Source organism: Dipodomys merriami, unplaced genomic scaffold, assembly GCF_024711535.1.
Source record: "Dipodomys merriami isolate MVZ:Mamm:240054 unplaced genomic scaffold, mDipMer1.0.p SCAF_3003, whole genome shotgun sequence".
Lineage (NCBI taxonomy): Eukaryota > Metazoa > Chordata > Mammalia > Rodentia > Heteromyidae > Dipodomys > Dipodomys merriami.
The window spans coordinates 1-26657 of NW_027204498.1; the positions used below are offsets into that span (position 1 = coordinate 1).

The following is a 26657-nucleotide window of genomic DNA, read 5'->3' on the forward strand; positions in this document are numbered from 1 at the left end:
AAACCAACCACAATATATTGGCATTACTCTACTGAAAGGACACAGGGCTTACTAAAACCTCCCAGAAGAAAAATGGGTTATGGGGCGGGGGTGCAATTCAACGGTAGACCACTTGCTTTTGGCATGCTCAAGGTCCAGCACCGCAAAACAAAAAAGCAATCTATGTGGACTCTGCCCCTTTTGCTCCACAGCTGTATCAAGTCATCAGTTTTCTTTGCTCTGAGCCAGACCTCAGGCTGAGTGGTGGATCACACCGAGGCCACTAGCTTGTCATGAGTCCATGAAATGAAGCTGTTCTGACCCCTGCCTTGCCCCAACATCTCACCCTTCCTCAGGAGACCAGGCATAGAGGCCTGTGAAGAAGACAGGGGAAAATCGGGAGAGGTGGGTACCAGTGGGAGATGCCACCCTGTAGACAGGGCTCAGAGCATGGCAGTACAGAAGTGGAAGTGCAGGGGTTCATTCATGGTGACTAGGGAAGTTTCTCCCAGGCCTGGCCCTGATTGCTTTGTGAATTGAACTTCCAGATTCCACTGGAATATTAAAAAAAACTACTAAATATTTATTTGTTTCATATTTACAAAGGTGGGAAGGAGACTAAGGAAGACCCCAAGAACACCCCCACACCTGACTGACCAGGCCCTTTGCGCTGCAGAGAAGGCAGACACGGATGGAAGGGACAGGATTTATGTTGCATACTTGAACTACAGCGAGTGTAAGACTGGTCCTATTTACAGGGCAGAAACACTACAGGTGGAGTGTGGGGGCAGCAGAGCAGGCACCAGAGTCCTGGCCAGAGGGTGCCTGCTCACCGCCTTCCCCACCTCTCCCAGAGGCATCTCCGCGGCCCCGCTGGGGTTCGGGGGTTGGGGGGGGAGCAGGCCCGCTCACATGATGCTCGCTGGGGTGAAGGCAGGGCCCACACACAAGGTGTCTGTGATCTCCCAGCCGCAGGATAGAGGCTTGCACACGCCCTCAGCGTCCTGGTCTTCTTCTGTGGGCAGCAGCTGCCCTCGAAGTGCTTCCCTGGGGGCAAGAGATACATATAGTCCTGGCCCCATTGGGGGTGGGTTTGCCTCCAAGCCTCAATCCAAGGGTAGAGGCCAGGGAAGCCTGATGACCTGACCCCAGTGCCCAGAGAAAGGATCCTACATTTATTGTGCACTTTCTATGTGTCTAATTACATCTTCCCCTGAACCATGGGAACCCCTCTAAGGGAAACATTACCTCCTTTGTCTTACTGGAGAGGAATCTAAGGATCAAGAATAACTATGCAGCACCATATTCCTAGCAGGGGGCAGAACTAGGATTCCAGTTTTCACATCCCAGTCCCCAGTCCCCAGCCCCCAGACTTAAGGATTGTGAACAATTCATTCCCTTGAAGTAAGGTCAGGTCTGGCCGGTGCCATATTGGACACATAGTGGTTGGTAGGGTCCGGCATCTTGTCTTCAGACTGGGAGAAGGAAACCCCCCCACCAGGCCCTTGGCTGATAGGTTACTGACTCTGTCAGTCCAGTGGCTGGGACTGGGGATTTCCTGTGGACCTACTCCCTGCTTTGACCCTATTTAGGCCCAGACCAGCCCAGACGCCATTATGCCATACCATGTGTCTCTCTGTGGTCATGTACTGTCTCCTGTTTTGTTTCCAGTCATTATGGCATTCCTACTCAGCTCTCCATCAGAACTGAAGTGGTTTGCTGGTTTTTACTCTGTTTTTACTCTTCCTTTCCTCTCTAGCCTGTTTCCTAGCTGTGCTGTGTATATTTAGGGGCTGCAGGCCTTTGTAATAACTGGCTGCCTGTAGCCTGCTAACTGTATAAGGGCTCCAATATTCCATTTTTCTGGGATAAGTCACCTTACAACACCCTGCTCCCTTCTGACAATCCCACACACAAATTCTCCTCCTCTGTCCCCTAATGGATAAAGAGCTCCAGTATGGGGCCAACTGCTCGCCACCGCAGGAACTCTTGTCTCACACGTAGCCTAGCCCCAGCAAATCCAGACCCTGTTCCATTCACACTGCCAGCACAGGCTCTCTGACTGAATCTTAGCCTTTCCAGAGGGATCCAGCACTGGTGCATCTTTCCAAAAGATAGACTCCTGCTCCTGAGTCGCCAGCTTCTCCCTCCATGCTGAGGCCCCAAGAGATCAACCCAGCCTACCTTGCCCTCATTCTGTTCTGAGTGGCTCCAGATGCTATCCTGTCATTCAATGGACCTTCTTGGGCCTGTACTGTGCTTGTCTACTGCCTGTATCATCCAGCCCTCTCCTGACTAACTCCTCCTCTACTTCTAGATCTCAGCTTCAGTGACAGAGCTCAGGGGAGCGGAGACACCCCCAGAGACCCAAACACAGTGGGACTCACTCTGGAAACAACAAGATCTAATGGTTGTTCCCTGACATTGCTTCACCTACAGCAAAGTAGGGAAGACATCTGTGTCCCCCACTGCCAGTGTGCCAGGCAGCAAGCCACCACTAGACTGGGAAATGGTGGATGGTGGGTAGAGGAGGAGGGCTGGGTTCTATGTCAAGAGCCTGGCCTTTGCTTCTGCTGGAATCTGCGTTTCCACAAGACCCTCCCTCTTCTATCCAGTGCTTCCCCTTAGTCCTTCCCTACTTCACGCATGTTCCAGTCCCACACTGGCAGGAAGGCCTTCCTCTCAGCTGATCTGTATAGATCAACAGCAAATTAGCAGTCAGGCTGGTGACCTTTGTGGGAGAGCTCCTTCTGTCTCAATCTCTATCTCCTTATCTTTAAACATGGCTTGGCCCCATTTCTTAAAAACCCTCAATGGGTCCTGACTCCCTTCAGGACTAAGTCCAATCTGTGCCCCTCACAGGTTAAAAAAAATGCAACTTTCCTGATGTCTTATCAGGACCTGGGGATTGGGGTTTGATAGTGTTCCTGGGACCTCAGGACACCATGTGAAGTTTCAAATGTGCTCCTGTTCCCTTGGCCCTTCACTGCTAACCAGCTGTGGGATCTGTCAGGACAGTTACATCACTTGGTGATAACATGGATCTTTTTAGGGTTTTGTGTAATGTAAGATCTGACATCAGGGTTCCACAGGCATAACTCTCTATCTCCTACACCTCTGGCCTTACAGGATCCCAGCACCAGCTGGTGAAGCAGAGAGGGCTAGTGTTAGACTCATTTCCTAGATGAGAAAACTGAGGCTCGATGAGTAGAAACAAGCCTTTCCCAGGTCACAGAGCTGCCACCTGACCAGCCACCTCTGTCTATGCTTAAAAAAATCACAAAGATGATTACAGAGGGGTTACAGTCAGGTCGTGAGTACATTTCCTTTTGAACAGTGTCACCCCACACCTTGTTCTCTCTGTTTTCCCTCTCCTGTCTCCCCTCCCCTCCGGCTGTATAGTTCATCTCCAATATAATGTCTAGTGAATATCACTGCTGAATTGTCTATCCTTGCCCTCCTTAATGAACCCCGTATCTCCAGTGTGGTCTTTCTAGGTGTTAACTCAGTCCTTGCTTCCCACCACCCCAGCCCTTCACTGGGCCTCCAGGCCTTGCCTGCCACCTCCTCTCTGGTCATAGCCAACCTGAAACAGTACCTTGGATGAAACACACCACACTTGAGTTCCTTCTGCCAGGACTCCTGTCTGCCCCTCCCACCTACTGCTGCCTACCACTTCCACCTGTTGAAGAACAGGCCTGGGCCTTGCAGAGAGCCACAGCCCTGCCCAGCACGGCATTTTTCACAGAGCCATGAGTTATAAGCTTTTCATTCATGGCACAGACCTCACCTAGAACCAGCAGCCAGGGGCTCCCAGTCAAACTGGATTGCAGAGCAACAGGGTCTCAGGTCCCCCAAGCTTCCCTATTGCCTCCCCACCCCACCCCCGCCCCCATATCGCAGCAAGGCCTCCTTACCAGGCTACTCGGGACATGGCGTAGGTGATGCGGCAGGCCTGGGTTCCCCTGAGGAGAGACCCTGTGCCCACGGTGTAGGCGCCCATGTTGTCAAAGACTAGCCAGTCCCCTACGTGTAGTTGTGGCAGCCACAAGCCCTCAGCCACACAGTCATGGCTGTCGGCCGCCGGGCCCCACAGGCTGCTGCTATACAGGGGCTGCTCTGCAGCTGGTTTCTGTGGGAGACAAAGATGGTGTCAGCCCTCCTACACATACCACAGCCTGGGCACTTCCTCCCCTAAATGCCTTCCATGGCTCCCATAGCCAACAGGGTGAAGACTGTATGCCCTCTTAGGCTGGCATCCAAGGCCCTCCCCACTTCCCCAAATTTGTGGGCCCCTGCACTTGGCAGCCAGGTTCCAGCAGTTGCTAGCTGTGTGACCTTGGACAAGATAATCACTCTTTGCCTCAGTTTCCTCATTTGTAAAGTGTGAATGATAAATAGTACCTACTAGATATTCATAAGGCTAAGAAGACAGGTGAGTTCTATATGTAGAACATTCATTTCTTATTTTTTCATTTTAAGTAGTTTTTAAGGAAAATAAATCATCCCTTTGTGTACATATAAAATGCATATATGTCAAAGCTTTTAGTGACCTCCATCAGTAAAGCAAACAGTAAGATATTACAACTGGTTCAAAGGAAAATTCAAAAGAAACCCACACATATACAGGTCATTAAGAAAAGCAAAATATATTTGCTTAATGGATGTAAAATTTTAAATCTTTTCAATGTCTATAGGGCAATAATCAGCTGAATCCCAAAAGATAAAATTTGCATTTCTATGGGAGGAAATTATCTGCATTACCATAAGTATCATGTAAGTTCCAATAACGTAAAATAATTCAGGGACAATAAAAGATAGAGACCCTACAGAATCAGATAATCTGGACAATATCCAGCCTTCCACTGAAGATAAACATATTTTCATCCATTTATCTAAGTCTTCTATAAAATTTACCTACAAATAATGCAAAATGGACTAAATCCCTGTGCCGCAATACATAAAATCTGATGGAAGAAAATGAAGAAGAAAAAAATAAATGTAGCAACTGAATAGATGATAAGGAACATTGTATTTTTAATATTTCCTAAATGACTTCCAGATCCAGAGAAGAAGTTTATGATACAGATCATTTCTGGACAACCCAGAGGTGCAGTTAGTCACAGTGTGGAGCCTCTGTCCAGGAAGCCCTCGAGGAAAGGTGAGCACCAAGGGACAAGATGTCCCCATCCCCATTCCACCTTCCACTGCATTCTCACTCCAGTAACAACAGCTTCCCTCTCCCAACCCTTTCCTTTAAAGCCCCAGGCTGTCCCCTGAGAACCCGAAATCTGCCACTTCCTACCTTTCCTGTAGATTCCAGAAGAGATAGGCTCTGGAAACCTTTCTTAAAGCTCTAAACTGTCCAAGTTTTATCTCTATAACACTTACTATAGTTAGTAATGAGACAGTTGTGAGGAATCTGGTTTGGCCTAAATTTCTTGACAAATTCAAAACTCTACAAGTCCAGGGATGTCATCAGTACAGGTCTTCCCTAACTCCTGTGGACCTGGCAGTCCAGCACCAAGTAGATGTTCATTGTAATAGTTTTTGTGTGGGTATTGGGGCTTGAACTCAGGGCCTCATGTTCTTGCTCAGCTTTTCCATTCACAATTGGTGCTTTACCACTTGAGTCATGCCTCCACTTTCAGCATATTGCTGGCTATTTGAAGATAAAAGTCTCTCAGGATTTGTCTGCCCAGGCTGGCTTCCAACCATGATCCTCAGATCTCAGCCTCCTGAGTAGCTAAGTTTTAAAGGTATGAGCCACCAGTGCCTTGCTCACTGCAATATTTTTAAATGGACAGATGTTGAAAACAAGAAGGAAAAGAGAAAAGATATGAATTAAAGCCATAGAGAAGTCTAGAAGGAGGTAGTAAAGACGAATGGAGAAAAAAAAAGAAAAGTCATTTTGACACCTTAGCAGGTACAGGAATTAATAAAATTGAGGGAAAAATATGTCTCAGCTTCTATAAGCAGAAATAACACTCACATATTTGAAATTAGTTAATAAGAAATTAGTCCTACCCATAAAAAAAAAACATGCATTCATTACTCAACCTAAGAATGGAGCTAAAGGCAGTGGCAAGGATGTGTAATCCCACCTACTCAGGAGGCTAAAATTAAGAAGATTATTATTTAAGGCCAGCCCAGGCAAAAAGTTCAGGAGACCCTCATCTTAACAAAGAAAAGCTGGATCTGATAGTAGGGGTTTGTCCTCCAAGCTAAGGCAGGAAATGTAAACAGGAGAATCACAGTCCAGGCTGACCTAGGAGAAAAAGCAAGACCCTATTCAAAAAATAATGAAAGCTAAAAGGGCTGGATGGCGTGTATCATATGGTACAGCACCTGCCTATCACATGCAAGGCCCTGAGTTCAAACCCCAATATGCCACAAGAAAAAAAGAGAACACTTCTATATTTTGACTTGTTCATTTACCAAGTCCTAATTGAGCATCTGCTATGTGCCAGGCTTTGGTACCAGAGGTGAAGATGCATCAGTGACTGTGCATTCACAAAAAACTAAGGTTCCTATGCTTGTCAAGTTCCTGTTCCAGGAAGGGGAGAGAAACAAATACTGTTCATTTAACTTAATGTTCTTTTTGTTACAAGCTTTTGGATAATGAGTAAAATTAATCTTGCCTTCTCTGAATCATCTCCCTTAGCTGCCATCATTAAGAAACATTAAGCTAACATTTAAAGATTTAGGAAAGAAACACTCTATAAATGTATCCACAAGGATGTTTAAGAAAACAGGCTTTAATAGTTCTCCCACAATAAAGAGAAAAGGCACCCTGGAGTTCTAATACATTAGCATTCTGTCATTTTTTTATTAGTGGTACAAATAAAAAGTATAAAAATAAGATTTTAAAACTTTACAAAAAAGTAAAGCAAATCTACCCTTTTACTATTTTCTTTTCTTTTTGGAAGTATTGGGGTTTGAGCTCAGTCTCAAGCTTCCTGGGCAAAAAGTACCACTTGAGCTACACCTTCAACACCTTTAGTTTTTAATTTAGGATTTTTTTTTCCCTTTTAGATAGGGTCTCATTCATTTGCCTGATCTGGTCTCAAACAAAAATCCTCCTCTCTCTGCTTCCTGTGTAGCTGGAATTATAGGCATACACCAGTATGCAAGGCTCCTTTTTGCTATTTAAACCCACTATTAAAAAAAATATTCCAAAGCATATGACAACAAGGGTCTGGGAAGGTGGCTCAATGGTAGAGTGCTTGCCTTGCATACATGAGGCCCTGAGTTCAATTCCTCAGCGCCACAAACGCAGAAAAAGCCGGAAGAAAAGCTGTGGCTCAAGTGGTAGAGTGCTAGCCTTGAGCTGAAGAGCTTAGGGACAGCACCCAGGCCCAGAATTCAGACCCCACGGCAAAAAAAAAAAAAAAAAAAAAAAAAAAAAGATGATAATCTCAGCCTTGTTTACAAGTCTGACAACTGAAGGCAACTAAACAACATGCCTAATTATCTGTACATTGGGCCCCTCGGTGAAAAGGGTCAGGGTTTCCTCATTTTTTATAAAGTGTTCCCACTACAACTTCATATCCTATCTAAGAGGTAAGACAGCACAGTTGCACAACTGGTCTTAGAGATTAGAAAACTTAGAGGGGACATGACTTGCTGCAAGTTCTGACATAGTTATACGAACAGAATTCTGAGCCAGCACTAATCCAGTTACTTTCCTTTGAGGCCTAAAATGAGAATAGTTCCCCAGAAGAAATAAAGTCAAACACTAAAACCATATAGGACCTAATACACTTCCTCATTAATCCCTCAACTTCTAAAAATAAATAAATAATTCCTAATAAATTTTGTATACATAAAGTGTTAAAAAATTTTTTTAAATGTGATGAACAAGGCAATATTAAAAAGGGGGGGGTTAATATAGAACAAAACCTTATAATTAAAATCTCATTTAGAAAGCCAGGCCCTGGTAGCACTTCTGTAATCCTAGCTACTCAGGAGGCTGAGATCTGAGGATTGTGGTTTGAAGCTAGTCTGGGCAGGAACTCTTAATGTCCAATTGACAAGGAAAAAGCTAGGTTCTGAGTTCAAGCCCCAGTACTGGAACAAAAAAAAAAAGAGAAAGAGAAAGCTGGGTGCTGGTGGCTCATGCCTATAATCCTAGCTACTCAGGAGGCTGAGGTCTGAGAATCACAGTTCAAAGCCAGCCTGGGCAGGAAAGTCCATGAGACTCTTTTTTTGTTGTTGTTGTTGGTCGTGGGGCTTGAACTCTGGGCCTGGGCGCTGTCCCTCAGCTCTTCAGCTCAAGGCGAGCACTCTACCACATGAGCTACAGCACCACTTCCGGTTTTTTGGTGGTTTATTGGAGATAGGAGTCTCACGGTCTCTCCTGCCCGGGCTGGCTTTGAACCGCGATCCTCAGATCTCAGCCTTCTAAGTAGCTAGGATTACAGGCGTGAGCCACCAGCGCCCGGCTAGTCCATGAGACTCTTATCTCCAATTAGCCACCAAAAAAATGGAAGTGGTGCGGTAGAGTTCTTGCTCAGTGGTAGAGTACCTGCCTAGCAAGTATGAGACCCTGAGGAAGGAAGGAAGGAAGGAAGGAAGGAAACAAGGAAGGAAGGAAGGAAGGATGGAAGGGAGGGAGGAAAGGAGGGAGGGAAGGGAGGGAGAAGGGAAGAAAAAAGAAAAAAAGGTGAAGGCCCTGCATGAAAATAACTTTTACAGAGGTTTTTAAAATCTTAGTAATTGAAGAAATGCAGTATAATCTTGAGTAGAAAGGCCTAACTATTGAAAATTTATAAAATTAACCTCTTGGAAAATAATATGTACTTATAATACTTTTTTTTTTTTGGTCGGTCGTGGGGCTTGAACTCTGGGCCTGGGCGCTGTCCCTCAGCTCTTCAGCTCAAGGCGAGCGCTCTACCACTTGAGCTACAGCGCCACTTCCCTTATAATACTTTTTGGTGTGTGTGTGTGTGCTCTTGGAAAACAATATGTACTTATAATACTTTTTTGGGGGGGGTATGAGTGTGTGTGTGTGTGTGTCTGTGTGTGTCTGTGTGTGTGTCTGTGTGTGTGTGTCTGTGTCTGTGTCTGTGTGTGTGTGTGCCCCTACACAAGGCCTGGGCACTGCCTCTCAGTTTTAGTGCTCAAGGCTAGCTCTATATCACTTGAGTTACAGAGCTCCACTTCTGGCTTTTTGGTGGTTAACTAGGGATAAGAGTCTCATGGACTTTGCTGCCTAGGATGGCTTTGAACTGTGATCCTCAGATCTCAGCCTCCTAAGTAGCTAGAATTACAGGTGTGAGCCACCAGTGTCCAGATTGTAATACCTTTTAAAAAGGAGGAATCAAGATAAATTTTCAGAGTTATGTGCTACCAGTGAGATTTATAAATTCTTTAATTTTATTGTTTGTGCTAAATTTTCTCCAGTAAACATTCTATTTCCTTAACAAGAAACACTGGAGTAATGCATACATAATTTACAACTTGAATAACACAAGTGAGAGAAATTTCTTTACAACTTACTCAGAGTACAGTTAGAAACACATGATAGTATAACGTAATTGTATATCAGAATCACAAAACTAGAATAACAAATGAACAGATTGAAAAAAACTATCAACTATCACATGAAAAACACATGCAAGCCCTTGCAATATCTTCTCTATTTGTTTAAAAAATATAAAAAAACAAAAGTCACTTTAAGATATCTCAAATTAAAAGAACAGAGCTGGGAATGTGCCTTAGTAGTAGAGTGCTTGCCTAGCATGCATGAAGTCCTGGGTTCGATTCCTTAGTACCACATAAACAGAAAAAGCCAGAAGTGGTGCTCTGGCTCAAGTGGTAGGAGTGCTAGCCTTAAGCAATAGAAGCTCAGGGACAGTGCCCAGGCCATGAGTTCAAGCCCTAGGATTGGCAAGAAAAAATTAGAAGAACAGGGAATATAAAAAAAAATTAATTATCTTGCCCATGTAATTGTAACCCCTCGGTACAGTATTTTCACAATAAAAAATATAAAAAAAACATTGACATCAAAGCATACAAAACAATAACCAAAACAAAATGCTTTAGTTTATCAAAGACCTGTGTTGTGCTAAAATATGACCTTTCAGATACACTGTCCATCAATAAAAGGTCACAGGAGGCAATGCCTGTGAGCTTATTGTGAAAGAGGTACATGTGGTTACAGTACATATTAGACTAAGATTGTGGGAAGATCAGCTGGAAACACCTGGTAATAATTCAAGAACTCATCATATGAAAATAGTTTTTTAAATGAATACATTCATTCTACCATGTAGAATAAGCCATCTAGGCAGGAAGATTAGCAAAGAACACACTAGCAATATTCATGGGAATATTGGTGGAAGACTAATAAAAATAACATGAAAAAAAGAGAGCAATCAATGCTTAAATGCCCAATGATACAGCAACTTTATAGGAAGGTGTAGGTCTATAGGAAAAGAGTTAAGAGCTTTCTCTGGCACCAGACAGATAATCAGAGATGACTAAGCCATGAGCCCCCAAGGGCTCACAACCTGTAGTTAACAAGCATCACCTCCTATTAAGGATGTGACTTTAAACAAGATAACTCACCTTTTTGAACTCAGTTTTCTCAGTGTAAAATGATCCATAGGATCTACTCTAAAGGATTTTGGCAACTGTGAAGAGAGTAATTGTCATGTACAGTGCTTAGCACAGTACCTGCTACCATAGGTACACCCTAACGTTAGCCTTCACGTATGTGTGGTGAAAAACACAAAGCCCTACCTGTGCATGCTGACAGAAAAGGGATTGTGATATGGAAGGACTTCCATCAGGGCAGAGTGTTGGAAAGGGTTTTACTTTTTAAAAAGTTCCCTGAAGGTTTTAAGTTACTTATATATATATATATATATATATATATATATATATATATATATATATTGTGTGTGTGTGTGTGTGTGTGTGTGTGTGTGTGTGTGTGTGTCTGCATGCGCGTGCACATGGACCTGCATGTAAACGTGGGTCAATCCTGAGACTTGAACTCAGGGCCTGGGCATTGTCCCTGAGGCTTTTGTTTGTTTGTTTGTTGTGCTCAAGGGGAGCACTCTACCACTTCTGGCTTTTTGGTGTTTATTTGGAGATAAGAATCTCACAGACTTCCCTGCCCAGGTGGGCTTTGAATTGTAATCCTCCTATCTCAGCCTCCTAAGTAGCTAGGATTACAGGTGTGAGCCACTGGCACCCAGCTAATGCAACCTTTCACACCATAAATCAAAATCAAAGTCCCTGGGAAGGAAAAACAGTATTCCCAAATCTGTTGTAATCATTGCTTTGAGTGTTTGACAGCCCAAAGGAGTAAACTCAGGTAGGTCACCCACAGAAGGTACAGCACAAACCACAAGGAACAGGAACATCTTTCCTGGTACCCAAGCCAGAAAGGCCGTCTAGAGATTGGTTAAAGCCTAGCCCTTGGCAGGACAGTGCACAAGTGGGTTGGGGCACTGGTAGGCAGGGACTAAGATCTACTCTTCTGAGCCGCTGATGAAAGGAATGGAGAGTGGAGTCAGAGATGGCATCAAATGAGAAGAAGGTGACTGGAGGAGAGCTGCTGCCTGCGCTACCAGCTGGGCTTGGCTGCCCCAGGCTAGTCCAGTCCCTTTTTTGGTATGGTGTGGCCTGTTGGATATAGTATATATAAAGAATGTAGCCAGTAGGGTGTAGTGTGTCTGAGTAGAAAACTGAATTCTGTAGCATGTCTGGGAAATTCCCTTATACAAACATAAAATCATATTTAATTATGGAATGAGGACCCACTATGTTGATGCATAATATCTAGGCCCCTAGAAGAAGTAGAGGGACACAGCCTCCCCCCCCCGTACCCCCCCACCCCCCAAAGAGAGATGAGGGGTAAGAAGAGCTCTCCCAGGAGAAGCTGACTTCAAAGACATAGAGCTATGAAAACACAACAACATAGCCAATTTTTCCCTCTTAAGATTCCCACTAAAGCCACTGGAAACCCAGGAATGTTTTGTTGTTTTGTCGTTCTTGTTCCCCTACCAATATGAAAAACTCATCACAGATTAACATTCTTTTACTTCTAGGAATTTACCCCAGGGTAGTAACCAAAGTTGTATGTCCCCAGACTCACAAAGCTCAAAACAAGAAACCAAATGGCCAACCACTAGAGTCACATTGGTTGAATACTATGTAGCAATGGAAAAACTTGTGAAAGATTAATGACATGGAAATAATTACACTCCATATATATATATATGTATATATATGTATATATATATACATATATATACATATATATACATATATATATGTATATATATACACACATATATATTTCAGAACAATATGATCCCAACTTTATGAAAGCAAAATAAAATGAATTTTCTTTTTTCTTTTTTTTTTGGGGGGGGGGTCCGATCGTGGGGCCTGAACTCTGGGCCTGGGCGCTGTCCCTTAGCTCTCCAGCTCAAGGCTAGCGCTCCACCACTTGAGCCACAACACCACTTCTAGCTTTTTTCTTTTTGCTTATGTGGTGCTGAGGAATCGAACCCAGGGCCTCAGGCATGCAAGGCAAGCATTCTACCACTGAGCCACCTTCCCAGCCCCTAAAATGAATTTTCTAAAAGAATAAAAGGAAATATAATATTTAACCTTGTTGTCTTTTTCTTTTTTTGAGAAAGGATCTCATTGTGAAGCCTAGATTGGCATCAAATACCAGACAAGATCCCCCTGCCTCAGCCTCCTGAAGGTGGGGATTATAGGCATGCACCACACCTAGCCTCTTTCTGTCAATTTTTTTTCTACTTTTTGAGGGAAGATTAACCCAGGGCCTCATGCATGTCAGGCAAGTGCTCTATGATTAAACTATATCCTCAGTCCTGTTTCTAATTTTTAAAAAAGTAAAAATATGTGGCTTGGTGTGTAGCTCAGTGTTAGAATGCTTGCCTAGCATGTCAAGGCCTTAAGTTTGCTCCTCTGAAGAGAATGAACAGAATGAGATATAAACACGAGATGTTATTGAAAGGCACACACACACACAATGTAAAGAGACCCATAAGGGTAGGCTCACCTTTTGCAGGATGGGGGTAGGGCAGATGTTGTCAAACAGGACTGAGTTGAAGATCCCATATACGCCCTCATCAAGGTGGTACACAACTGTCTTGGGGGTGGAGCCATTTTCCTCTGCAGGGAAGGGAGGTGACAGGAGGAGTACAAGCAGAAAGTGAGGGGCCTGGCAGTAGGTCGCTGGAACCATGGTGGCTCAGCAAGAGCAAAGAACTGCCTTTTCCTCACCAACAGCCATCATAGTGACAAGGGTTCACTGCCACAGTGGGAACACTGTCCTTTGCAGCCAAAACTCTCTGCCAGAACACACTCCTCTGCACCTGAGCCCCTAAAAGCTCCAGCAAAGGCAGAAGAGCAGGCCTGCCCAGACACAAGATTCCAAGAAGGAAGCACATAACAGGAAATGCTATGAAACAAGAAGCCAGGTTTCCTGGCTCCTGGGTGGACTAGACAGGACAGTCTCCTAAGTTTATAGAGATAGCTAGACGAATGTCAATATGTGCACCCACATGTACACATGCATGTGCATGTGCTTGTGCACCCACACACACACACACACACACACACACACCATTCTAACTAGAGCCCACCACCCCTCTACACAAGTTTATTATCTTCCCCCATCCCCCTCAGCTAAGAGACCAGATTCCCTGACACTTGCCACTCACAAGCTTCTGAAAGATCCTTCAGGTAGGTCTAATCTACCTGGAGCAGGCAAGGAGGAACACTGATGTTGGCAGTGTGGGGCACACAGCTCTGAGTCAGCATGCCCTGAACTTTATTCTTTACCAGTTGAATGACCTTGAGTTGGTGACTCAACCTCTCCCAACCTACATTCTGTCATCTGTAAAATGGACTTAAACAAATATAATGATTTTTGAGCCTGTACTTCACAGAGAAGATAGATATGGGGTCAAATGCAGGCTTCACCTCTGATTGGCTATTAATCATTTCACTTGTATTCCTTCTGACTCTGTTTCCCCATCTGTCAAATGGGATCAAAAGAGTATCTCACCTCCCTAATGTTCTGATCTCAACCTGCACAGAATTTGAACACACCTAGAGAAAAAAATGCTAAATATTGTTTGAGGATGAGAAGGAAAGACAATACAGCTCCCTTCAGCAAGTCCCCTTACCCAGATTTCCCCAACCTGTCACTGCACCCAAAACCAGACACTGCTCACTACCCCCTACCCCTCTGTTGCCAGCCTCAGGGCAGAACAGGGCTCTGCTGCCCACCAAATACCTACCTTCCCTGCCGGGCTGGTCCAGGAGAATTTCCTTCTTGGCGATGATGCTGACTGCCACAGTAAAGGCGGAGGTCACATAGTAGCGTCCCAGCTCTGCAAGGATGTCCACACCACAGCCCTCAGGGAAGTATAGGTCCAAAGCTGAATTGATCACAGAACCAATCTGGTGGGGGTGGGGAACAATTGTGTGCTTGAAATGTGGTGTTTCTGGTGCAGACTTGCTACTGATCCAAGTCTATTTCTTGAGAGTTGTTTTGATTTTAGGAAGAACTTGGCAGCTGCTAAGGCCCAGCTGGTAACTGGGGACAGCTAGCCAGAAAGGCAGAAGGGGGACAGGGCTTGGTGGATACCCTCCTCAACACCCCACAGTGGGAAGGGGCACTTACTGTAATGCTTGGGGACCAGATTCCAGAAGCCATGATGTAGATCATTCTTTCACAAATAACCAGTTAATAATACATTATAGAAAAAATTAAAATATAGATAAATAAAAAGATAAATGTTTCTAATTCTATTATCCAGATAAATCTAAACATTGTGGACTTTTTAAAAGAGTAGTTCTATTAATTATTTCTATGCCCAATCTGCAAACACAATTTTTATTATAAATATGATGGAAACTGTGTGCATATTCTTTTTTTTTTTTTTTTGGTCAGTTGTGGGACTTGAACTCTAGACATGGGCACTGTCCCTGAGCTCTTCAGATCAAGGCTAGTGCTCTTCCACTTGAGCCACAGTGCCACTTCTAGTTTTCAGGTAGCTAATTGAAGATATGAGTCTCACAGACATTCCTGCCCAGGCTGGCAGAGCCTCAGAGCTCAGCCTCCTGAGTAGCTAGGATTACAGGCATGAGCCACCAGTGCCTGGCTGTGTGTATATTCTTTTGTCATGGGTGTGTGTGTGTGTGTGTGTGTGTGTGTGTGTGTGTGTGTGTGTGTGTGTGTGTGTGTGTGTGTGTGTGTGTGTGTGTGTGTGTGTGTGTGTGTGTGTGTGTGTGTGTAAGTATGAACCAGCTTGGATTGAATTCACCTTTTGTCATGGGTGTGTGTGTGTGTGTGTGTGTGTGTGTGTGTGTGTGTGTGTGTGTGTGTGTGTGTGTGTGTGTAAGTATGAACCAGCTTGGATTGAATTCAGAACCTGAGCACTGTTCCTTAGCTTTTCTGCTCGAGGCTGGTGCTCTACCACTTGAGCCACAACTCTACTTCTGGCTTTTTGGTGGTTAACTGGAGATAAGAGTCTCAAGGACTTCCTGCCTAGGCTGGCTTTGAACTGTGATCCTCAGATCTCAGCCTCCTCCATAGCTAGGATTACAGGAGTGAGCCATGAAGCTAATTATTTAGATCCTTTCCTGAATTGTCTCGGATGGTCAGTTCCTAAATGTGGAGATTTTAGAAGCAGTCTGTTTCTAAGGAGCAGTGCCCTTAGTAATTAGAGTAGGGACTGCTATTGCACATTTTTCTTACCCTCATCTCACAGGTGGATTTTCCTTTCTCTACTAGATTTCTCCCTAGCCTGTCAGAGGGTGAATAGGACATACTCAGATCCTCAAGGAGCATTGTAACATGCCCATATATTGGCTAAGCCTCAAATAGGCTGGTTAAGTTCATGGGCTGGTGGTGTCAGGCAACTGAAACCTCTATGAGTTCCAGTTTACTCAGCGAAAGCAACAGGATTAATAAGTGGTAACACAATCAAGGTAGGGCCTAAAATCATTCTACTCTCCCTGCCCTGCAAACTCTCCCCACTCCCCACCCAAAGAGCCCAGCAAGAGTCTCCAGCCCAGGATTACCTCTTCAAGTCTCACTTTGGCTCCCTCTGTGCCAGGGAAGCCACCACCAAGGTCCAGAATGTGCATCGTGTGGCCCAGCTCGGCACCCATTTGAAACACAAGCCGGGCATCTGCGATGGACTGAGCATAGGCCTGAGGGTCAGGACAGCCACTGCCAACATGAAAACTGGGAAGGGAAGAATAGCCTTCAGCTTACATTCAGAGCCCCAGGTGCCACCACCTCAACCCTGAACAGATGCATGGGACAATGTGCCCATGCTACAGGTACAGTGACTGACGCCTAACACATTAAATGGGTGGCAAAGAGCCATATGGCAAGTGAGGAGTAGACAGGAGGTACTTGGTGCTCCTTCCACCCTTCAATGCTTCCCTGAGAGAGAAATGGAAGGAGAGCCAGGGCCCCAAGGTATCCAGACTTGGAGTACCTGTCAGTGTAAGGCCTGGACAAGCCACCGAAGCTTGACCTTTACATGTCTCCCTCTCTACTAAGCAATAAGTGCCTGTAGCACAGGCTGTGGAATGATGGAGATGAGACTCTCAGCATAAATGAATAATGAATAATGACTAAACTAAATAAATGAAGCTATATAATTGACCATTGTTATTCCATATCCTTGAAAAGAAAAAAAAAAGAGGCAGTTCCAGGGCCTGGCTGTACAACCTTTGCCTATAGGCTGGTTCAACTCCCTCCAGGCCAGGTGTGGGAGGGGGACTGGGAGACTGGAGGGGGGATGGAAGGGGGATGGGGAGAGACGGGGGGGGGGGGGCGGGATGGGCAAGCAAGACCTTCTGGACTGTGGGGCTAGGGCAGGGGAACATCTAGAAACCTCCTTTCAAAAAAGAGGAAATTCCCAACTGACAGAATTCCAGGCCCAACCTTTGGGGGAAAAGTTTTATGCAGCATGACTAATTCCCGGGAAAGAGACAGCGGGTGTGGCGTGGGTGGGAGTGGGGGAAGGCTCCCAGCGCACACCTCACACCCACCACCTCCATGTGGCTCTTCTTGGCATTTTCAAGCAGGTGTCTGCAGGATTTCAGTGGTGCCCCAAACTTCAAGCTCAGGCAGCTCAGGGAGCGGGAGTCATCGGTAGCAATGCACAGAACCATCCTGAGGAGACACAATACATGGAAGAGGGTAAGCCCCACCTGTCCCACTCCTGCCACATCTCCTGAGGAACCAGGACTGTGAACCACGTGGCTTGGGTCCTACTGGGCACACAGAAATCCTGCTCCCTCCTCTACCTGTATATCAGTTAATCTCTAAGTCTTGTTCAACCCAGTCTCTAAACAACCCAGGACCCATTCCCATAGCCCCTGACCACCCCAGCCCCATTAGGTCTCCTCTAGACAGCTCCAATCCTCCAAATTGGCTCCACTCCAAGCAGTTTTCAAACTCACAATAGATGAAGGGAATCAAAATCCCACAGTGGGCCCCAATAACATGATGGAAGCTGCTTTGGGTGAACCAGAGTAGGCCACCATGCAACCTACCCCTGACCCTCTCTGGGTCCCCAGGGTGCCAAGGAAGCAGTAAAAGCCATAGCCAGAACAAGATGACCAGTCTTAGACCCTTCCAGAATCTATTTGCTTCAGGTACTTGCTCCATGGCCAGTGTGCACACACACACACACACACACACACACACACACACACACACACACACACACACACGGCACATTTGAGGCACAGCAAATTTCTGCTTATCCCTCTGATGCCCCCTGCTGTTCCTGACACCCATGCATCTGCTTCTGCAGCTTTCCATTTCTGCCCTCCCCATGTTCTATTCATTCCTTGGGTCCCTTCACTCCACTGCCCTCACCCAGTATCCCTGCCTGCCTCCCCGACCCTGTGAGTAGTTCTTGGCTTACTTGGCACTGGGGTGGCTCCTCACCACCTTTGCCAGCTCCATCTCATTGTCGAAACTCAGCAGCTGCACCCCATGCTCGGCAGCATACCTGATCTGTGCAATTTGCTTACAGGGACTGGTGTAGATGATCTTACTGGCAGGGACACCAATACGCTGGACCAACTCCATCTCTGCCTGTGGGGTCCCAAGAACAGTGGTAAGAAGGTACCAGGGCCTATTGGACCATGGAGCACAACGAAGCACATAAAGGGGTAAAGTCTTAGTTGCTACTGGGGAGGCCCATAACAAATGGGTAGCCCTTTAAGACAGCAGAGTCACAACCATTAGGACTTTATTGTGATCCACCACTCCCTGACAGGCTACATACAGCACATGGGGAGTGCACTGCACAATTCCAGGGAGCCAGCTCACAGCAAATACGGTGCAAATAGATATTATTATAATTCCTTGGCAGTAAAACATCACATTCTAATGCTGTGTGCCACCACTGGCTGACACCTATAATCCCAGCAACTTGAGAAGTTGAGATTGTTGAGATAGCAATTCTAGGCCTAGCTGGACAAAAAAAAAAAAAATCCATGAGACCTCCTTCTCAACAAAGAGCCAGGCAAGCTGGAGTGTTCCTATTAGCCTAGCTACCTATATTACAAATTCTAACGAGGGTAGATTGCACTAAGGTACAATCCAGCAAAAAAATCAGGGCTGGAGACATGGGTCAGCAGTTAAGAGTATCTGCATAGGTAGCATGAGGCCCTAAGTTCAAATCCCAATACTGCCAAAAAAACACATCCTAACAAAATCAGTATATTCATTATCAGATATCTTTTTAAAAGTCACCTATTAATCCTAGCTACTCAGAAGGCTAAGATCTCAGGATCACCATTTGAAGCCATCCCAGGCAGGTAAGTCTGTGAGACTCATCTCCACTAAACTACCAAAAATAAAGCTGGAAGTGGAGCTGTGTCTCAAGTGATAGAGCACTAGCTTGAGCAAAAAGATCAAGCCCCAGGACTGGTAGAAAGAAAGAAAGAAAGAAAGAAAGAAAGAAAGAAAGAAAGAAAGAAAGAAAGAAATAAAGAAAGAAAGAAAGAAAGAAAGAAAGAAAGAAAGAAAGAAAGAAAGAAAGAAAGGAAGGAAGGAAGGAAGGAAGGAAGGAAGGAGGAAGGAAGGAAGAAGGAAGGAAAGAAAGAAAGGAAGAAGGGGCTGGGAAGATGGCTCAGTGGTAGAGCGCTTGTCTTGCATGCCTGAGCCCCTGGGTTCGATTCCTCAGAACCACATACGCAAAAATGAACAAAGCCGGAAGTGGCGCTATGGCTCAAGTGGTAGAGCGCTAGCCTTGAGTCCCAGGCCCAGAGTTCAAGCCCCACGACCAGACCCAAAAAAAAAAAAGAAAGAAAAAGAAAGAGAGAAAGACAGAGAGAAAGAAAGAAAGAAAGAAGGAAAAGAAAGGAGGGAAGAAGGGACGGAGGGAGAGGGGGAGGGAGGGAGGAAGGAAGGAAGGAAGGAAAGAAATAAAAGGAAAATGTGGTATAGCTAGGCATAGTAGGAGGCTGAGGCAAGAGAATAGGGAGTTCAAGGCCAGCCCAAGCCCATAGCAAGCTCAAGGCCAGCCTGAACTACACATGAGACCCGGTCTCAAAAATAGAAAAAAATAAACAGTAAAGAAAATAAAAAATCTAGACTGGGAATATGGCTTAGTGGTAGAGTGCTTACCTAGCATGCACTCAGTACCACATGAATAGAAAAAGCCAGAAGTGGTGCTATGGCTCAAGTGGTAGGATGCTAGTCTTGAGCAAATGAAGCTCAGGGACAGTGCCCAGGACTGGTGAAAGAAATAAAGAAGGAAAGAAAGAGAAAAAAGGAAAAGGAAAAAAAAGCTAACTAAAAGAACTAGGCCTGTGATTCATATTTTGAATCCTAGGTACTTGGGAAATATAAATCAGAAGGCTCATGGTTCAAGGGCAGCCCAGGCAGAGTTAGCAAGCCCCTATCTCAAGCAATAATTTGAGTATAATGATATGCACTTGTGATCCTATGTGATAAATTTGAACAGGAGGATCGCTATCCACTGTAGCCTAAGCAAAAATGAGACTCTATTTGGAAAATTACTAAAGTACAAAGGACTTGGGATATTGTTTAAGTGGTAGCATGCCTGCCTGGAAAATATGAAGCTTTGGACTCAAACCCTAGTGCTCACAAAAAAAAAAAAAGGTGGGGGGCAGGGGAGGGAGAGAAGGAATAAAGAAAGGTAAAAAAAAAAAAAAACAACAAGGTAGTGCAGGGCCAGGAAGGTGGCCTAGTGGTAGAGTGCTTGCTTCGCATACATGAAGCCCTGGGTTCAATTCCTCAGCACCACATACACAGAAAAAGCCAGAAGTGGGGTCAAAGTGGTAGAGTGCTAGCCTTGAGCAAAGGAAGTTCAGGGTCAGCGCCCAAGCCCTGAGTTCAAGTCCCAGGACTGGCAAAAAAAAAAAAAAAAAGAAAAAAAAAGAAAAAGTAGTACATGCACACAATGGAATATTATATTTCACCTTGAAAAAGAAGAAAGTTCTGTCATCTGTGACAACATAAATGAATCTAGAGGAATATTAAATTAAGTGAAATAAGCCATACACAGAAAGACCAAAACTACATGATCTCACTTATATACAGAATCTACAAAGTCAAACTCAGAGAAGCAGAGTGGATAGTCATTGCCTGTTAGGGGAGGTGGAGTCATGAGGAGATGTGAGTAAATGAATATCCAGTTCCAGCTAGAGGGAATAAATTTAGGACTGATCCTTACATGATAGTGACAATAGGTAGTAGCAGAGTATTACATATTTGGGAATTGCTAAAAAAGGAAGAACTTAGGTTTTCTTATCACAAAAATACAACAAAATGTGATTCATTCATGTGTCAATTTGATTTAGCCACTCAGCAACTTATACATATATCAAAACATCATGTGTGAGCTAGGCACAGGCAGCTCACACCTATAATCCTAACTACTCTGAGATCTGAGGATCACAGTCTGAAGCCACTGGGAGCAGGAAAGTCTGTGAGATTCTTATCTCCAATAAACCATTCAGAAAAAGCTAGAAGTGATGCTGTGGCTCAAGTGGTAGAACGCTAGCCAAAAAAGCTCAGGGACAAACCCAGGCCCCAAGTTCAAGCCCCAGGACCAGAAAGAAAAAAGGAAAAAAAAGAAAAAACAATCACCAAACATCATGTGCATACTACAAACACATAACTATTATTAACTTATTAAGTAAAGAAATCACAATGTTATTTGGTATACTTGAAAGTCTACAAGATGAAGAGTATTTCTGCCACAGATCAACTCAGTTCCCAAGCTCTGTGCTGTATGGGGAGCTGTGCTGGGTGAGTCCACACAGCCTTCTCCCCAGGGCTTCCTCTTCCTCCTCACCTTTCTGTGTTGTTTTGTTTTTGTTTTGTTTTTGTGCTGGTAGTGGGGCTTGAACTTGGGGCCCCATGCTCTCTCTTAGCTTTTTTGCTCAAAGCTGGAGCACTACCACTTAAGTCATACCTCCACCTCCAGCATTTTGGTCATTCCCAGGAGGGGGGGAATGTAGTTGTGGAGCTGAGAGGGAAGGGATGGTAGGGGAAAAACAAAGGAGGAGGCAACAATGCTTGATAAGAAATGTACTCATTACCTTGCTCATGTGATTGTAACCCCTCTGTACAGTATTTTCACAATAAAAAACATACTTAAAAAAAAAGTCTCATAGACTTTCCTGCCTCAGTTGGCTTCCACCTGAAATCCTCAGCTCTCTGCCTCCTGAGTAGCTAGGATTACAAATGTGAGCTGCTAGCATCTGGCTTGTTTATTTGTGGTGCCTAGGATGAACCCAGGGCCTCATGCATGCTAGGCAGATGCTCTACCCCCGAGCTCCACATCCAGCCCTTCCTCCCTTTATAGGACATGGTGCAGCTTGTTTTTTGCATTATAAGGCCAGATATAATGAGGGGAGGGGTGTAGTCTCAAGAAGTTCCTCGATGCTAGAGAAAATTTTCTCTACAGGGCTCATGTTAATGTTGCAGGTTTTGCAAGCCATACAGTCTCTGCCATGACTACCTAACGGCCATGGTGGCATGAAAGCAACCACAGACGTGCCAAAGTGAATGTGCATAGCTAGGATAGGACAAATCAGGGGAACACTGGATTTGCAACCTATTGGAATGGTCTAAGCTCTATTCTACAGAGAAAGAAACATGCTAAGGCTATGAAGCAGCTACCTGGCAAAAGCAACGTCCATACCAAGGTCTGACTCACCACGAATAAGGGGACAAGTCAGGAGAGCCAGTCTTGAAACATGGTAGGAGACAGAAGAGCCATTTGTAACCATCCTAAGATGAATTTGGATTTGGTAACTTTTCAACACCAGGTATTTATATGCATTATTTTATAACTCCTTTAAGTATCCTAGGAAGTATTATCTGGCCCCATTTCATAGAGGAAAAACCTGTCTTGGGTCTGTTGCCTGTGATGACAGTCAATGAACAACATGGGGGACACAAATGCCTATCTCCAGGATTGGACTTATGGCCGTAAAGCTCACTTCCCTGAGGCAAATGTGCCCCCATCCAGAGTTTGGGTGATTGCGCAAATGTGTTTTTTGCACAGTGAGTGAAAAGAGCAATGATGGCACTGAGAGGCTGTGATTGGGCCTTGATCAGCAAATAAGCATATCATTCTAGGAAGGCTTACTATGTGTCACTCTTTGCACAGAAATTGCATCTATACTCTAATTCAATCTTCATAATCATATGAAGTGGGAAGCTGAGGCTCAGAGAGGTTAAGTGACTATCCAAAGTTACACAGCTTATAATGGCATAGCTGAGAAAGTAACTGACAGATCTGTTTCCAGTGGCAGGTATCTTTCGATCATCCATTGACCTGTATGATGCAAACAAGTGAAGAAAGCAGCCAGGGTCTTGGACTGTTCACAGTGTTCAGGCTGTGGGGAATACCAGCAGTCAAAAATGGACTCTGATCCATGGTAGAATGACAAGTAGTCAAAAGTATGAAGGGAGGGTTTATGATGCAGTACAACAAAATGAGAGACAGGTGGACCAAGGTGTGATTGGAAGTGGGGGAAAGACAGTGCTGTGGGGTCAGAACTTGAATGTGAGCCCTATGGGAAGCCTCAGTGGTGGGGGAGGGGGGGAGAGTCTGGGGGGACGGGGGGAGCAGGCAGATCTGGAGCAATGTTCACGCTCATCCTAGGTACTACTTTAGTCTTTAAAACTGGGAGTGTATTTTATTATTAAGTACTTAAAAAAAAAAAAAGAATGCCCTGCTGAATGTTGATAAGAGAGATGAAGAAAATCGAGGACTGTCCTTCAGCCCAGGTCCAAATCCATCCACATCCACATGGGCAGAGCTCCAAAACCACTGGGTTTAAAGTTATTGTGGAACATGATGCACACCAGGAATGTTACAAATTCCCAAAATATTTTAAATACTTTCTCTGGACACTTTGTGTATTTTGAAGTGCTATATACCCACCAAACCCACGATGTGTGATTATCTATGGAGATATAAAGCTAGTGTCTCATTTTCTCTGTGGGTGAATGAATCGATGTATTAGTTGAATAGTTCACAATTACTGTTGAACATAAAGTACTTGTTGAATCCTAGAGGCTCCTGGGTACTTTTAATTAGAGGAAATTCGTTGGAGGAGTAAGAGTAGAGGCTGGGAAGCAGGGCTGAGTTTGGTAACGAGGAAGGAGTGTTTGTATTGGAGGCAGCTGTTATCCAAGGAAAGCTTTTTTGTTGTTTTGTTTTTAAGTGGGAGAAGGGCAAGGGACCTAGGCAAAAAAGAGCAAGGGGTGGAGGTGGGTGAAATGGATGACACAAGTTACTCAGGAAAGAGGTCTGGTAAGCCAGCGTCCCTTTGCCAAGCAATAGCCTGTGTCCCTAGCCCTGGAGTCTGTCCAATGTGTGTCTGTCCTTCCATGAGCCTTAGATCAAGCCAAGCCCATTGGTCAACATCCAGAAAGCCGTGGTGCCATTATGCATGACCAATCACTAAAACTGGCCACAAGAGGGCAGACATACCCCATTAGAAAAAGTTCTAATTCAGGTACCTGGGGATGGAGCCCAGTGGGAAAGCATTTGCCTACCATATTCTCCAGCACAAGGGGCAAGGGAGTTCCAGGAGCCATCTCTTATCTTAGTAACTGCACCAAAAAGTCCACATACCCCCACTCCAGGGATGGGGCTTAGGCCTCTTGCCCTTGATGAAAAATGAGGGCACGGTGTCCCTCATTGGACAAGTGCCAGCTCAGCCACATCCTCCCTGAGGATCTTAGAAAAGACAACAGTAATAGAGGCTGAGAGGACCACATTGGTAAATTCAGGCTGTGACCTCCTAGTGCATAACCCTAGTGAGTCACTCAATCTCTGCCTTCCCTTCTATGTTCAATGTATCTTCCCAGAACTGTTGTCTGAATCCCAGTAATCACCTCACGGGGTTTTTGCAAGAATAAAGTGAGATCATGCACAGAAAAGGCTTGGCAAAGTGCCGGGCCCAGCAGCTGCAGTCAACCAACAGTAGAAGCTTCTACTGTCCCCTACTGTCTTCAATGACTTCTATGCCCAATAGCTGTGCCCTTAGAAAGCCAGTCCCTGAGACTAGAGGACCAGCCATTCACCAGGATTCTACTTAGTGGGGTTTGGATACTGTCCCTTGTAACTCTGCAGGGAGGCCCACCAGGTTATGGAAGGCAGCAAAAGAGGGCAAAGCTCTGGCTCTGCAGTCTCCTTTGAGTGCCTCATAGATTTTCATGTAATAGACACATGAAACAAGTTGTAAGAAAGCCAGGGCCAGAAGAGGAGGCTCATAGACTATAAACAGCAAAGAGCAAAAGCATTCAGCCTTTGGCAAAGGTTAGTTTATACATTCTGAGCATCTTATCCTATATACACTTGTCCCTCAGCTGTGGCTCCAGCCCTGTCATCCTTCCCTGGCTGGCTCTCCTCCCTTCTCCTCTGGGAATACTTTCTAGAACCCTCCTCACAACATCTAAGCCATACTACCAACTAGGGAGTTAAAAGGGGTTTGCCTCAGAACCATCATGACTAGTTGTGAATGATGGCAGTGCCAATGTCACAAACCACTGCCTAGAGACTTGCTTCAACCTCAGGTTTCTACATCTATTAGTTCCTCTACCTGGCAGGCTCTTCCTTACTTCTCCACCTGGCTTGACCTCCTGCTTCCTTTAGGTTTGTATTCAAATCTGGCAAGCCTTCCTGGATCAAACTGTCATTCAGCATTCCCTGCTTCCCACGTATAACACCATACATTTTCACTGTCTGTTTATTCTTTAGAATACCAGCTCCAAGAAGGAAAGGCTTTTTTAAAATTTGTTTTATTCTGGCCTATATTCTCACCTAGTATATATTTGGCAGCAGTATTTGCTTAGTGATTATTTGCTAAATGAATAAATGAGTCATGCCCAAAGCTGTACCTTGAGGAAACTTCATAGATCAAGGCTTTTTTTTTTTTTTTAAGCTAGTAAGGACCGAAGGAAAGTAGATGAACCAAGCATTCAACTCAAGGTCTGCCTGGCTCTACAGCAGTCCCTCCCCAAGCAGAGTCAGCTATAACACCCTAGTTCAATGACTGCTGAGTCACAATATGTAAGCGAAGTCCACAAAAGACAGCAGTAAGAAATTAACCTCTAATTAACAGCAGAAATCAAGTTAGAATTTGCAGCTACAACAGCAATAGAATTGTACAAGGAGGGGCTGGGAAGGTGGCTCAGTGGTAGAGCGCTTGCCTTGCATGCATGAGGCCCTGGGTTCGATTCCTCAGCACCACATAAGCAAAAAGAAAAAAGCCGGAAGTGGCGCTGTGGCTCAAGTGAGAGAGCGCTTGCCTTGTGCTGAAGAGCTGAGAGATAGCACCCAGGCCCAGAGTTCAGGCCCCATGACTGGATCCCCCCAAAAAAGAATTGTACAAGGATTACTTAAGAAAAATACACATGGTTGATTATTTAAAAAAAACAATATAGAAGTATTTGTTTTAATTAAAATAGCATAGATAGCTATTAAAACTTCCAACTGAATTTTTTAAAGAAAAAAAAATTAAAACCTCTACTTTTTCTACTTAAGGATATACAGGATCCAATTTGGAACGTCAAGGCTGACAAATTTTATATGCATTTCCTCCTCCTTCCTCCCTGCTGCCTCCTCCTGGTGGGTGGCCTTCCTAAAGGACAGTGGCCAACTGCAGGTCACTCTTGTTCCCCAGGATCCACCCCCAGCAACAAGGCCACACTTGGCAGGTGTTAATGGTCAGTGCATGGGTGGGGTCAGGAGCTCACCTTGTTAGCACAGCTGAAGCCCAGCCCCAGCTCAGCCAGGACCTTCAGCACACCCAGGCTGCTGTTGCACTTGACAGCGTAAAAGGGCCGGACTCGAGGCAGGCACTTCAGAAAGCAGAAATGCTTCCTCACTACAGCACCCAGGTCAGCCACGAAGAAGGCAGCAACCTTATCCTATACAAGAGGCATATGGATGTGAGACACACACACCCCCACACACCCAGCTCCCTCCCTGTACATGCTCCTCCCCCTCCCCAGTTCAGCTCTAGCCTGTTGTCATTGAAGGGGGAGGATGTTCCCCAAGCCTCCAGGAGGATGGAAGGCAAACTCCTCAGCCTGAAATTCAAGGCTCTGTAATCCTGCACTATAGACCTTCTTTACCAATGCAGACAAA

At 45.0% G+C, this 26657-nt stretch overlaps 1 protein-coding gene across 1 annotated transcript; it reads right to left on the reverse strand.

Moving 5' to 3' along the window:
• Positions 1-671: 671 nt before the first annotated feature.
• On the reverse strand, positions 672-26432 carry LOC138840836 (antizyme inhibitor 2-like). The gene is made up of 8 exons (XM_070041257.1): positions 26264-26432; positions 17931-18103; positions 17036-17170; positions 16063-16228; positions 14274-14436; positions 13028-13140; positions 3897-4111; positions 672-1026 (listed from the first exon to the last, which is right to left on the reverse strand). Exons 2-8 carry the CDS (start codon positions 18095-18097, stop codon positions 888-890), a joined length of 1098 nt encoding a protein of 365 aa, XP_069897358.1. The 5' UTR covers positions 18098-18103; positions 26264-26432; the 3' UTR covers positions 672-887.
• Positions 26433-26657: the final 225 nt, after the last annotated feature.